The 13,937-nt window shown below is 45.7% G+C and overlaps 1 protein-coding gene across 4 annotated transcripts in view; it reads left to right on the plus strand.

The window, feature by feature from the left end:
- Positions 1 to 13,937, plus strand: part of DROSHA (drosha ribonuclease III) — a 105,100-nt gene that overhangs the window by 3,235 nt on the left and 87,928 nt on the right. For all 4 annotated transcript variants that reach the window (XM_058680229.1, XM_058680232.1, XM_058680231.1 and 1 more), the window contains exons 4-9: positions 1,895 to 2,762; positions 5,636 to 5,728; positions 8,773 to 9,004; positions 9,978 to 10,119; positions 12,298 to 12,452; positions 13,807 to 13,887. In XM_058680229.1, coding sequence (XP_058536212.1) covers positions 1,930 to 2,762; positions 5,636 to 5,728; positions 8,773 to 9,004; positions 9,978 to 10,119; positions 12,298 to 12,452; positions 13,807 to 13,887 — 1,536 coding nt within the window. In that variant the 5' untranslated portion in view covers positions 1,895 to 1,929. The remainder of the gene's footprint in view (positions 1 to 1,894; positions 2,763 to 5,635; positions 5,729 to 8,772; positions 9,005 to 9,977; positions 10,120 to 12,297; positions 12,453 to 13,806; positions 13,888 to 13,937) is intronic.

A 13,937-nucleotide genomic window follows, 5' to 3' on the forward strand; every position in this document is an offset into this window, starting at 1 on the left:
AGGTAGAGGCTGGAAGGCGAGGGAGCGGTTGTGGTAGGAGGAGGCCAGGGAAAGTGACTTCCAGGGAGGGACCAGCTGGACTGGTGGCTGCCCGGAGATCGGCAAGAAGGACTAAAAGTGATAACAGCTTTTCAAGATGAGACATGTGCTTGTCATTTAGCTCTCTGGCATGGTGGCAGAAGTGACATCAGATTAGAGTGTATTGGGAGTGGGTTGTGTGGGTTCTGTATCTGGATTCAACCAACTGGGCAAAAAATATTAGACCAATAAAAATTTCCAGAAAATCTCAAAAGCAGAATTTGAGTTTGTGGCTTGCTGAGTGCTGTGCTAAGCCCAGGTAGGTGATGGAAGGAACACCAGGCTGTGTGTGGTCTTCTGCCATTTCATAGTGACTTCAGCTCTGTGCAGCATAGGGTAAGCACTGCAGTGGTTAGCTTGTATCATTCCCTGATGATAAAATGTAACAGCTATTCACTTGGTCTTCCCCCAAAGACAGAGAAGGTTTTAGAGTGGAATTACATAAACAAAAACTTGGTGTTTATGTTGTATTTGTGTTAGAAATAACATACAGACTAGTTCATCTGTAAAGCTGGTTGGGAAAAAGTTACATACAAACACTGCCATTTTGAATAAGGAACTTGAGTGTCCATGGATTCTGGTGTGGAGACAATTTTCTGAGGATACTTTGGAATAATTGTGGTTTTGTTCTAGCCACCTTGAGTTGCCATAACAAAGTAGCATAGCCTGGGTGGGAAGGTATGATCTGCTTCTCTTCCATGCTAAGTAAGGGCCCTTGTTTTCAGCTTGCAGGTGGCTGCCACCTTACTGTATTCTGGTGACTGAGAGAGAGTGCTCCCTGCTTTCTAGTAATCCCATCTGTAGAACCTCACCCCCATGACCTAAATCTGATGACCTCACTGGAGCCCCAGCTCCGTACAACCTCACGTTGAAGATCTCGGATGAATGGGAATTTGGGGTGGAGGGAGGCCCAAACATCAGCCCAGAGCAACGTTTTTCAGGTTGTTGTGATGGAGAGGAGATGGGCACAGGGGTGTGGAATGTGGAGCCAAGGAAGTGTGTATGTTGTGGCGGGAGGATGGTGATGTCATGTGACGCTGGGGGATGCGATCCAGGCACATCTGACACACACTGTGTCAGGAAAGGGGCGAGAGGGGTTGGCAGAACAATTTAAGGGCATCTTTTATTAAAAGAGAAAATAGAATATCAGGAAGGATGCTGGAGGTTGGTTGAAATTAAGGTGGACAGTTAGAGCAAGACATGTGGATGATGGCTTGGTACAATCTGACTACCAGTTGTATGACCACCAGTCTGCCCAGTATAATTATTTTACTATACTGCTACTTTAGAGTCAGCTTACAGAAACATCTGGGCACTTCCTGAGGCTGGGGTGTTGCCAGGTTCTTGTGGCTGCGGAAGAGTGGGGGCAGAGTTATAAGGACACTAAAATTGGGTAATTGAGATACGCAGCAGTGGAGTCAGTGCCTAGTGGAGAGTTGGGGGAAGACAGGAAGCCGTGTGCACAGGTAGAAAATGTGAGGTGTGTGGATGGGGTGACTTGGGAAGGTTGGGACCTGGGGAGAGCTTGGGCAAGGATGGGGTAGCAGATGACTCAGCTGTGGAATTTTGAATTGCCATGTTGGAGGTGGAGCTCCTTTAAGGAACCACAGGGTCTAGGAATTGGGGCAGTGGACTGGATGGCTGAGGAAGGGGAAAAGGTAAGGAGTTTGTTGGCCACGAAGAACTTCCGGTATTAGAGAAAACCCAGAATTAGACAGGTGGAATGCTTACTGTATGGCTTGATTGAAGCTAGCATCTAGATGTTCAGGTGTTTAGGATGCTTTGTTTACATAGCTCTCATTTTTTTTTTTTAAAGCTTCTCCCTTTTTTCACCTCCATCAAAGCCATAGAATGTCGTTCCACCCAGGACGAGGTTGTCCGCGAGGACGAGGAGGGCATGGAGCCAGGCCCTCGGCAGCGCCCACCTTCAGGCCCCAAAATCTGAGACTGCTTCACCCTCAGCAGCCCCCCGCGCAGTATCAATATGAACCTCCCAGCGCCCCTTCCACCACCTTCTCCAACTCGCCAGCCCCCAATTTTCTGCCTCCACGGACAGACTTTGTACCCTTCCCACCACCCATGCCCCCTTCCACACAAGGCCCCCTGCCCCCGTGTCCCGTCAGCAGGCCGCCTTTTCCCAACCACCAGATGAGACACCCTTTTCCGGTACCACCATGTTTCCCTCCCGTGCCACCTCCCATGCCCTGCCCCAGCAATCCCCCGGTTCCCGGAGCTCCTCCCGGACAGGGCACGTTCCCCTTCATGGTGCCCCCGCCCTCTGTGCCCCATCCCCCACCCCCTCCAGTCATGCCACAGCAGGTGAATTACCAGTACCCACCAGGGTACTCACACCACAACTTCCCACCACCCAACTTTAATAGCTTCCAGAACAGCCCAAGCTCTTTCCCGCCCAGTGCTAGCAACAGCAGCAGCCCGCATTTCCGGCACCTCCCTCCCTACCCACTCCCAAAGGCTCCCAGTGAGAGGAGATCCCCGGAAAGGCTCAAGCACTACGAAGGTCACAGGCACCGAGACCACAGCCATGGGCGAGGCGAGAGGCATCGGTCCCTGGATCGGCACGAGCGAGGCCGCAGCCCCGAAAGACGAAGGCAAGATGGCCGTTACAGATCTGACTACGACCGGGGGAGGACACCACCTCGCCATCGAAGCTACGAGCGTAGCAGGTAAACCAGAAGCAGAGGGTTTGTCCTTAGAGGGCTTAAGCCCACATGTAGCTTCAGTTAACTGCAGACCAGGACGGTCCAGCGGGACATTGGGGTTGCCACAAGGACAAGGAAGCATGGCTTAGTCTCTGATCCCAAGAGGGCGAGACTGATCAGTGTATAGGTTGGTATCAGAAAAAGCTGCTTTCCGAAATGATAGGTATGGATTCATCTCAATGAGTTTAGGAAAATAGGCTGTGTAGTGTAGGTGAAATTTTAGTCATGATCCCACGACGTGAAGGTTTTATGCTGTGCTTTGTGTTATTGGAGATTGAATTGTATTCAGTGTGATCATCATATCAAGTTGTAGGATTTCAATTCTTTGGAATTGATGATTCCCATATATTCAGTCAAGAACCAAAGCAATTAACAAGCAGAGCTTGCTTTCTGATTTTCTGGATCAGTAGAAATTCACTATACTTTTAGCTTCTTGCTTTATTTCTTTTAGAAATAAATAGGTTAGTTACTTACAAGTTACCAGAGATACAGTTTTCAAAATAGCCTTTTGTCTGGTTTTGTTGTGCTGAAATGCATTCATATTTATTGCTTTGTACATGAGACTGTGTAAAGACGATGGTACTTAAAGATTCTGTTCAATCTTAGATTACAAATATTCAGCTTTTGGGAAAGTAGAAATATAAATACATGAGAATGAAGGTTTCCAGCAAGGCATTTTCAAAGCTGGGACTCCAGAAACATTTGTAGAAATACTGTGAAAAGTGTGCCAAGTCTTACATGTGTGTGTGTTTTTCTGAGAGTGCCCACAGCAGATTCTCTGATGCGAGGTGGTGTTGGAGTTACTGGTGTGTGGCAAAGGAAAAGTTCCACAACCAGTGCATCGCTGCCTTCAGGGGGGCTCCATGTCGGGAAGATTTGAGGTCTTCTGGTTGTATAGCTAGCATGTCTGCCCGGTTGTATGCCTTCCTTGGCTGGTGCAACTTTGGTGCTGAATGTGTTGGCACTGCCCATACACAGGAGCACTTCCAGCCATGGCTTTATCGAGAGCTGGTCTGGCCTCGTATTGGTGCCGTCAGCCCACTTCTGATGGCAGGAATTTGTTCCTGCTTTGGTGTGGTGTCCTCCTTCATTCTCAGGGCTCTTTTGATTTGATTCTGACTGAACATTTCCTCCAGCCGATGATAGTGGTCATTTGCACGCCTTGAGCCTAGCACTGGGCAGGTTGGAAGCAGAAGTCCCTTGTGGCCCGTCTCTGACAGCCTCACGGCACGTGGGAGACAGTGTGTCTTTTACGGAGAAGTTGCTTTCTGGTGGCCCGAAGCCGAGTGAGAGTTACTGGAGTTTGAAAGATCTTTTTTCAGCATCATCCGCGGTTTCTGATCAGTTTTGTTCCTTATGGAGTGATGGGTAGAGGCCTTTGAGGGCTTAATCATGTCTCTGGACACGCAGTCTGCTGTAGACATTCTAGAGTACCTCCCTTCTTCCCTTTGGAGATGCTGCTGTAAACCAAAGGAGTTGTTAGGGCTCTGCTGGACCTCCAAGTTTGTTCCACTGAGCCTTTCACCTGTGGTGGGTGAGGGCCCTTCACACATTTGGGGAAAATGGAATTAAAAGATGAGTATCTTGGTACAAAAAACATTTTGAAATCTGCATATGAAAAGGATCTTCAAAAAGTTCATGGAAAATGTATATGTTGGAGAAAAAAGTTACGTAGATTTTAGAAATTTCTTTTGCTTGAGAACCAGCCTGTGTGGGACTGTTGCTTTCTCAGGAGATTCGATTCTTGAAATTCCCGGTTGCTTGTTTGAAGAGCTCCAAGGTCCCGTAATCGTCGGTGTTCTTTATCAAACCACACTCCCGTGCTGTGAGGTTCCCCACTTTCGCAAACTTTCTTGAATGATTGTTGATTTATATTGGAGTTGTTTATCGTGTGCTTGGGGCATTTCCACAGCTAAGGCACAGTTGGCTGCCCTTGGGGTGTTCCCTGGTGTGCTGCTGGACTACTTTCCCTGGAGTGCTTCTATGGAACAAACCTGGGCCCTGGGGCGGGTGAAGTCCCACTGCAGCTTCTATACAGAGAGGTTTAGTGGGACTAGCATGCCTCCTAAAATCGGGTCCCTGCTTGTATGTGGTTGATGCACACACTGCATAGTCTGCCCTTTGGCTGCTTCCGCCCTTGCTACCTGCGTGAGGGCAGCTGTCCTTCCTGAGTTTGTCATCTGTTTCTGTTCCTCTAAGGTGTGATTGACAATTCCAAGATCGTTTTAGGGCAGACTTTTTTCTAGAAAAGGTTTGTGAACAAGTGGATATTTGTATTACTCCACACGCCATCAAGGTTACTCTAGGGAGCAGAAGTGATTGGTGCAGATGCAGCCTGGTCCCCTCCCTTCCTCTCCGGACTCTGATTTGTAGAGTGCTGTAACAGGTGCAGACACGGCCTTGTCCCTCTGCCCGCATTCTCAGGCCGTGTGCTGCCACACAGGGGGTTTGCCACACAGCCACCATTCTCAGGGCTGTTTCCAGTCACAGTCAGCAGGTAGCTGTTGGAAGGCTAGCATAACATGTATGAAGGAGTATGCACATGCATAAGGATTTTTTTTCCGGTTTATTTATTTCTACCAGAAAGGCAGATTTACAGACAAGAGAGATAGAAAAATCTTCCACCTGGAGGTTCACTTCCCAAGTGGCCGCAATGACTGGAGCTGAGCCGATCTAAATTAGCTTCATGTAAATTAAGGAGGAACAAAAAAAGTCCCTTAGTGAATAGTGCCTGCGAAAGTCTTAATGTGGTCTGTTATTTAGGAGATGAATCGAGTGGAGAGAGATGGTGTTTTGAGTCTTTGTTGAAAACAGCTCTGTGTGTTAATTCCTTTAAGAGAGCGGGAACGAGAGAGACACAGGCACCGGGACAGCCGAAGATCACCATCTCTGGAAAGGTCCTACAAAAAAGAGTATAAGAGATCTGGAAGGTAAGCAAGGAGTTGCAAGAGTCCCAGCACGGGCTCCTTGGATCCAGCTTTTGTGCGTGTGCAGGGTATCAGCCGAGTCTATGATAGCCTCATGCTTTGTCCAAGGTGACCTGTGCAGAACTGCAGCTGCTCTTGCTTACGCGCTAATACTTCCCAGATGGATTGCTCCTGTAGAAGGAACTCTTGATCAGTTTCCAAAGTCAAAAATTATACAGTTCCTTTTTTTTAATAGTACTGTTAAACTATACACTAAAACATTGAGGTTTTTCTTTGAAAAACTAAAAATTCACTTGTTTCAGAAAAAAAAAGCAAAACTGCAGTCATACAATCTTAGAAGGATGGCTTTGAGAGTGCTATAGCCCAAGCTTTCAAGACGTGACCAACTCTATAGCAAGAAATAGCATTTGTGATCTTTATTAGGTAATAGTACTTAAGGTGGCCCTGGAGGGCCTGGCACATTTGAGATCAATGGTAAGTTCACTCAGCTTTGTTAATGGGTGTAATCTTAGTATTTCTAAACCTCGGTGTCTTCGTCTGTGGAAGGGGACAGCCAACCTTCAGCAGGGTGATGTCACTGAGACTAGACATGTCATGTGCTTAGAGCAGGGCCTAAGGGGAGAGCCAAGTGAATGGTAACCATATTACTGAGTACATGGCTTTAGAAATAGAGTATAATAAAAGCAGAAAAATGATTTCAGATGAGAAATCGAACTATAATGCACTGTATTTATACGTAAGTATGAGGCTTGGTTCTTTGGAAGATCATGCAAATTAAAAGATGGCATATCAAAAGACAATTTTATAATATTAGGTATGAGAAAGTATGTTATTACATGAATGAGGTTGATTTTATAAATATAGAGGGACAGATAAATGCTTGAACTTGATTCTTAGATAAGTAAAAATTACAAATTTCACATTAAGAAGTCAAAAACTTTAATAGATTACTGTGGGAAAGTTTTATTTTATTTTTTTTTTTACAAGATTTATTTTGTATTTTTATTGTAAAGTCAGATCTACAGAGAGGAGGAGACAGAGAGGAAGATCTTCTGTCTGATGATTCACTCCCCAAGTGGCTGCAGTGGCCGGAGCTGAGCCAATCTGAAGCCAGGAACCTGGAGCCTCTTCTGGGTCTCCCACGTGGGTGCAGGGTCCCAAGGCTTTTGGCCATCCTTGACTGCTTTTCCAGGCCACAAGCAGGGAGCCAGATGGGAAATGGGGCCACCAGGACATGAACCACTGCCTTATGGGATCCCAACACATTCTAAGCGAGGACTTTAGCCACTAGGATATTGTGCTGGGCCTATGGAAAAGTTTTAAAAAGCTGCATTTGTGTCGCTTACCAGAAAGTTTTAAGCTGTTGACGAGTAGCAAGGACTGTGGAAGAAAAGCTGTGTTCAGGCTGTAATAGCAGGAAAGCCCAGCTGGTAAAACTTAACTGAGGAAAAGGAAATTCTCGAAGAATCTCCAGGTTGATGGGCTGTTTGGAAATTGGAGCTTACATCTGGTTGTGAAGGTAGTGTGAATTGGTACTGCCTTCCTGGAGAGACGCCTGAGCAGCAACACACATGGTTTTATGGAGTTATCTTGCAGCTGTACCAGGAACATAAGTGTGTTCATGGTAAAATCATTTATAGTAGAAGCAACTCATTAACAACCTACATTACTCCGTTAGATTTGTTTAACTATGATACATCACCTAAAAGAATGATACACCCTTTTAAAAATTGTTTTGAATGTAGGTGGGTTGAGATATAAAGGTGATCCTGAATTAACTGTAGGATGAGGAAAGTCAAGCTCTAGAGTTCTCTATTGTTAAAATGTGCATGTTGAATTTGTTTATTCATGTCTGTACGTTTTAAAACATTTTTGAAATATAGTGGTTACTGTTGAGTAGTGCTGCACATGTTTTTTGTTTATGTTTATGCTTTATCATTTTTCTAAAATAAACACACTTTGATAACTTTTCTCTCACTGATTAGAAATAAGCACCCTTGACTTTGACAATAACTTTTCTCTCGCTGATTAAAGCAGTGTTTATGTAAGTAAGTTGTCCATGTATATAATCTTCCAAGCCCTTTGGAAGTATACGCATGTAGCATACCTGTTTCCCACAGCCACAGGTGGGCTTTGCCCTGTATTAAATTTAGTGATAGAGTTAATGAAAAGAATTTGTGACTTTGAGGTGGGTTGGGTGACTTAGTAGTGACTTGGTAGTACAGCTGTGAAGGCCAGCAGGTGGCCTAATGGACCCAGTGTTCTCCTTTGCTAAATCCTCAGGTTCTGTAATTTCTTCAGTTTGTTGGACTTGAGTGAAAAATGCTTCCTGTAAGTTTTTCCTTCCAGTGCATCTGTAGAATGGGTCTTAGGATTTCAGACTTCAGGAATTGAAGGAAGCAGTTATTTTCCCCCCTTCTTTGTTAACTTCTCTCCTTGTATTTGGGGGACAAAGTTAGGCAGGCTGTGGTACACTGAGTAGTGGCCAGGTCTGGAGGCTGCAGAGAGAGGCTAGGAATGTTCTAATTTAATTTAGTTCACTCTGGGATCATCATCCTCGGGCTAAATTTTTAGCCAACTAGAGATCTTGTTTATGAATTGCTTTTAGTATAGCAAAATGTGGGGCATTCACAAGTTCCAATTTTGCTGCTGAAATTGTCCGTATGTGAAGCTATCCAAATTTTTGCCATTTACTTTTTTCTTCTAGGAGTTAGGATTTATCCATTGTCCCCGAATCTGCTGGGTGTGCACCAGAATTACCTGAGGAAATGATTAAAAATACAGATTCCTGGGCCTTACCCCTGGAGATTGAGTCAGTAAGTAGATCTGGGGCAGGACCTGGGAATGTGTATTTTTAAACAAGTAAGCCTCAGGTGATTCTGAAGGCACCAGCAGGTGTTTGAGAACCACTGGTTTAACCAGACAGTGTGGTGGTTCGGCATGATGTTTGTAGCAGAGGTGAAAAATGCACGAAGCAGGCGAAACAGAACCGTTTTGACGGTGGTAGAACATTTTTAATCATTGACCTCCTCTGCCCCCATTTGAAGTCGCTCCCCCAGTAGGGAGAAGAAGAAAGCACGTTGGGAGGAAGAAAAAGACAGATGGAGTGACAACCAGGGTGCTGGCAAAGAGAAGAACTATACATCAATCAAGGAGAAGGAGCCAGAGGAGACCGTGCCTGACAAAAATGAGGAGGAGGAAGAAGAGCTTCTTAAGCCTGTGTGGATACGATGCACCCACTCAGAAAACTACTACTCCAGTGACCCCATGGATCAGGTGGTAGGTCTGCAACAGGGAGAAGCCAGACCAGAGTTCCCCAGCCTCAGCGCTGGTGGCATTGTGGGCCAAAGAATTCTATTCTCCTTTCTTCCCTTCTTTCTTTTTAAAATTTTATTGTATTTGAAGGGCAGTGAGAAAGATATTTTCCATCCGTTGGCTCACTCCCTAAATGTCTGCAACAGGTGAGGCTGGATCAACCTGAAGCCAGGATCCAGGAAACTCATTCTGAATCTCCCACGTGGATGGCGGGGACCTATTACCTGAGTTATCATTGGCTACCGCTCATGGTGCTTTTATCAGGAAGTGGGATGTAAAGTGGAGAGGCTGGGACTTGAACCAGTCACTGCCTAACATGTTATGTGGGCATCCTGTGCAGTGTCTGCTTTCTGGATCATACAGGTTGTTGGTGCCATTGGTTCTTGGTGGGTGTAGGGCAGAGCTCCATATTTCCCTCCTCGCTATATGCTAAGGCCACATGCATTCCTTGGCTTGTGCACTCCTTACTCATCTTCAAAGCTACAGTCCCACTTCAATGGAAAGAGAATAGAGAAGGGGGTTGAAGATACATAAGCTATTTCTTTTTACCCATTGGTTTAATGTAGAAGATAGTAATTTTTTCCGTAGGGATTGTATTTGCCTTAGGAGTGTGTCTCATGCCAGTTGTCCTAAATTCTCTGAGGATTATGACTTGGTTTTCAAGTGTCATATCAAAAGGGCTTGAGTGAACAGTGCTATTGCTCCTGCGTATTGGCAAAATGCATTTCCCCGAGGACAGTGTCAGCCAAAAGAGCGCACTTGATTCCCAGTGTCATTGCCAACATCGGACCTTATATTTCCACATGGCTGTTACATTGAGGATGGAAAAGTTACACCTGGCTGTTTGAAATTCTTTGATTACTTGTGAGAGCTTAATGTATCTTTCATAATATCCTGGCTAATGTAGCTCCTTATGTTGCTCCTTTATTTTGAAAAGGGAGATTCTACTGTGGTTGGAACAAGTAGGCTCCGTGATTTATATGACAAATTTGAAGAAGAGCTGGGGAGCAGGCAAGAAAAGGCCAAAGCCGCCAGACCGCCGTGGGAACCTCCGAAGACGAAGCTAGATGAAGATTTAGGTGAGCCAGAGTCCTGAGGTCGATGCCCTGTGCTCTGTTGGCCTAGCTTAATCCTGGACCTGGGGGATTCCCAAAAGGAAATTTCTTCCTTATCATTTTGTTTTCCTTAATTAGAAAATTACCAGATACATGGTGGTGGGACTTCTTTTTTTTTTTTTTAAGATTTATGTTTATTTTTATTGAAACGTCACATATACAGAGAGGAGAAACAGAGAGGAAGATCTTCCATCTGTTGAATCACTCCTCAAGCGGCCGCAATGACCAGTGCTGAATTGATCCAAAGCCTGGAGCTTGGAGCCTATTCTGGGTCTCCCACGCAGGTGCAGGATCCCAAGGCTTTGGGCTGTTCTCAACTTCTTTCCCAGACCACAAGCGGGGAGCTGGATGGGAAGCAGGGCTGCTGGGACACAAACTGATGCCCATATGGGATCCCAGTGTGTTCAAGGCGAGGACTTTAGCCACTAGGCTACTGCGCCAGTCCCACAAACTTATTTCTGATCTTACTTTACCTCAGTTACTTCAACAGAAGGTAGAACAGACCTCATTTGCAAGGCATGTTCACCAATCTGGCCTCTTTTAGAGTTGTTCAATCTGAGAAGCTGGCACTCAGCGTGTCATGGAAGTGTGAGCCGGGGCCTCATACCTCTGATGATGACCACACGGCCCTTCCCCTTGCAGAGCCAGGTGCTTCTGGCTTGCTGAGCAAACAGCCACTGCAGTCCAACTGTTTCACGTTGCCAGAGTTGGGGTAAACTCCCCTATTTTTCATGCGTGTGTCCTGAGGTTTCCAGGAGTTGGTGGGACAGAAGCTTCTGGTTACCACTTGGTGTCGTTAGCCCTAGAGGGTACTGTGCACAGTGATGCTCGGTCCACAATCACAGTGGTGCTTTCCGTGGCCCTTTTCTGTTCACCCTGAGCGTGTCTCACTGCTGAGAAGCAGTGTCCACCATGGTGAAAGCACCGAGGCCCAGATGGTCTGGATTTCAATATACTCTGCCATGTACTTTACAGCTGACTTCGGGCAGGTGATTTAACCATTTTATGCTCGTTTGTAAGGTAGGGCTGACAGTCCTCTCCACCTCAGGCAGTACACATAAATGTCATTGTGTTGGGTTTTATTATTATGCTTGCTGCTACTACATTGATGTCTTCGAGGATTAATCCAACGGTATTACATATAGTAGAATTTACCGTCTTAATCATTTTTAACTGAGGAGTTCAAGAATGCTGAGTGCATTCACATGGTTTGCCACCAGCGTCTGGAATGCTTCACTGTTACAGAACAGAAGCTGTCTCCACGAGGCCGTCTCGCCTGTATTGTCTCTCCCGTCTTCCTCTCTGTTCCCTGCTCCTGCTCATCATCCTGCTCCCGTCCCATTCAGGGCCTCTTCACCTACATGGATCACTTCCTTGTGGGTTCACGATTGATTTACCAGCTTTCAGATTGCTGTGACATTTTTAAGAATAGGTTTTCAAGTTTAATTAGAAAGGCCAGAAAGGCAAAGACAGAAAGACCAGCAAACAGATCTCCTATCCAGTAGTTTGCTTCCCACATGTTTGCAATGTCATGGGCTAGGCCAGGCTTCAGCAAGGAGTTGATAGCTCAACACAGACTTGTAAAATGCTGACGAACCTGATTGCTCGAGCCATTACCGTTGCCTATCAAGGTGTGTATAATAGGAAAGAGGAATTGGGAGCTGAGCAAGGACTTAAAACAGGACATTCTTACATGGGTTAAAAGCATCCCAATCCTGGGCCTAATGACTACACCAAATGCTGCTTTGCTGTGGCTCTAAAAAAAAAATTATTTTTGATGATGCTTACATAGTTGATCAGGGTAGAGAGGATCGAGGGTTAGGGAAAAGTGGGCTTTAGCTTTAAGTGTGAAATCCCTTACTTTTATGTTTTTGTATTTATATGGTAATGTCATTTGAGTCTTATTTTCCATGTTGAAAATACTTATTTTATCTTCCCAACTATACTTAGGACAGCATTGTGAGCTGTGTAACTTTTTGTGGTATCGTTTAGCACAGTTGTATGGAGTAGGCCCTCTGATATTTGTTGGAAAAATAAACCGCACTTAGTATTTAGAGATTTGGGCCACTTAGAAATCTGCATGAAAACTCTGGAGGCTAATTCCTTCCGCTCCTGTCCATGTCTGTCCCCCACTGCCGTCAGAGAGCTCCAGTGAGTCGGAATGTGACTCTGACGAGGACAGCACCTGTCCCAGCAGCTCGGACTCGGAAGTGTTTGACGTCATTGCTGAGATCAAGCGCAAGAAGGCCCACCCTGACCGACTTCACGATGAGCTGTGGTACAACGACCCAGGCCAGGTGCGTGGGCTTCTGTGCTCTTGGCTGTGGAGGTGGCAAGCCATACGTCACACTAGCATTTCCTGGCTTACATGGCCCATGTTGGCTGCAACTGAAGCTGAGTGTTACTCTCTGCATTAGGTGTCCTTTTCCAGACCTTATCTCTTTTCAGCTTTGGAGTTCAGTTCCAGGGCAGCTGTTCCTTGAATCATATTTGATGAGCTTTGTAAGTTCTGTGTTGAGGGGCAGGAAAGTGGCGCTGGCTCATTAAACTTGCAATAGACAGGAGGAGAAGATCAATGGGAGGAGGAAGGAGAAAGGATTTGTAGATCTTTTTAAAAGCAGCTCACCTGGAATTTATCTTGCTACAAAATAGTGAACAAAATGGTGCTGTAGAACTGCAAGTGTGTTTTGTTGGTACCAGTTATATGCTTGCAAGATCCCCCTTTTTTTGGTTAAAGTATGTTCTGGCTAATGCTGAGATACTTGGACCATTTGTATTCTTAATTGCGAATTTCACAGCGGGTGTTGGCACTGTGATGTGGCAGGTTAACCTGTCACTCGGGATCTCCGTATCCCATATGGGAGTGCCAGTTCAAGACCTGGTTGCTCCCTGCCAATGCAGGGCCTTCTGCCCTCTGCCCTCTCTCTTCCTGCAGAAGGAGCCTGTATGAGAGCTTTTCCCATCCCGCTCAGCCCCCATGGTGCCTCCATGTAGACTGACTTTTTTCCCCCTCTATCTGAAATAGTTTGAGTTCAGGCACCTTGTGCTATCTAACCCCCTTTGCTTAAAACTCATCTTTTTGTTTGAGGGGCATCCTGGTTGTTTCCTTGTTGAGTCCCCAAAATGGAGTTTGCATCTACCAACTTAACTCGGGTGTAAAAAGATATGTTTTAAACTGGCCGATGTTGAAAGTTTTTCCTATTCTGCTAGACATTTTTCCTCTCTGCTTCACAGCTACCTTCGTGTTTCTCTTTTCACAGCATTTAATCTGCAGATCATTTGTGTTCCTCTAGGATATAAAGTATGCCTTTATTTGGTGAAAGAATCAGCTTTTCCCTGAAATAAGAAATAGGAAGTGCGTGCAGAGAAGAGTTAGGGAAAGATGGGGTCAAGTGTGCTGATGTTGCTGTCTCCTGCTTGGCAGTACAAAGAACTTGGGAACCCAACGCATCACAGAGTTTCCCTTTATCAGACATTATAGATACTTTGCAACTTTATTGGTGTCAGAACATCTGTTTAATCTTCTAAGCGTGACAGCCTCTTCAGAGCTTCGGTGCTCATGACATTAAAATCCACGCTGCGTCCCAGGCTTCACTGTGCACGGTGTAGATTTTTCCCCAATAAACATGAGTTACGTTCCTTTTCTGACAGATGAACGATGGGCCGCTCTGCAAGTGCAGCGCAAAAGCCAGGCGCACAGGAATTCGGCACAGCATTTATCCTGGGGAAGAGGTGAGTGGTGTGGGTTAAGATGTCTATAAGTACCGAGAAGCCAGTAGCAG

The sequence above is a fragment of the Ochotona princeps genome, chromosome 23 (assembly GCF_030435755.1).
Source record: "Ochotona princeps isolate mOchPri1 chromosome 23, mOchPri1.hap1, whole genome shotgun sequence".
Classification (NCBI taxonomy): domain Eukaryota; kingdom Metazoa; phylum Chordata; class Mammalia; order Lagomorpha; family Ochotonidae; genus Ochotona; species Ochotona princeps.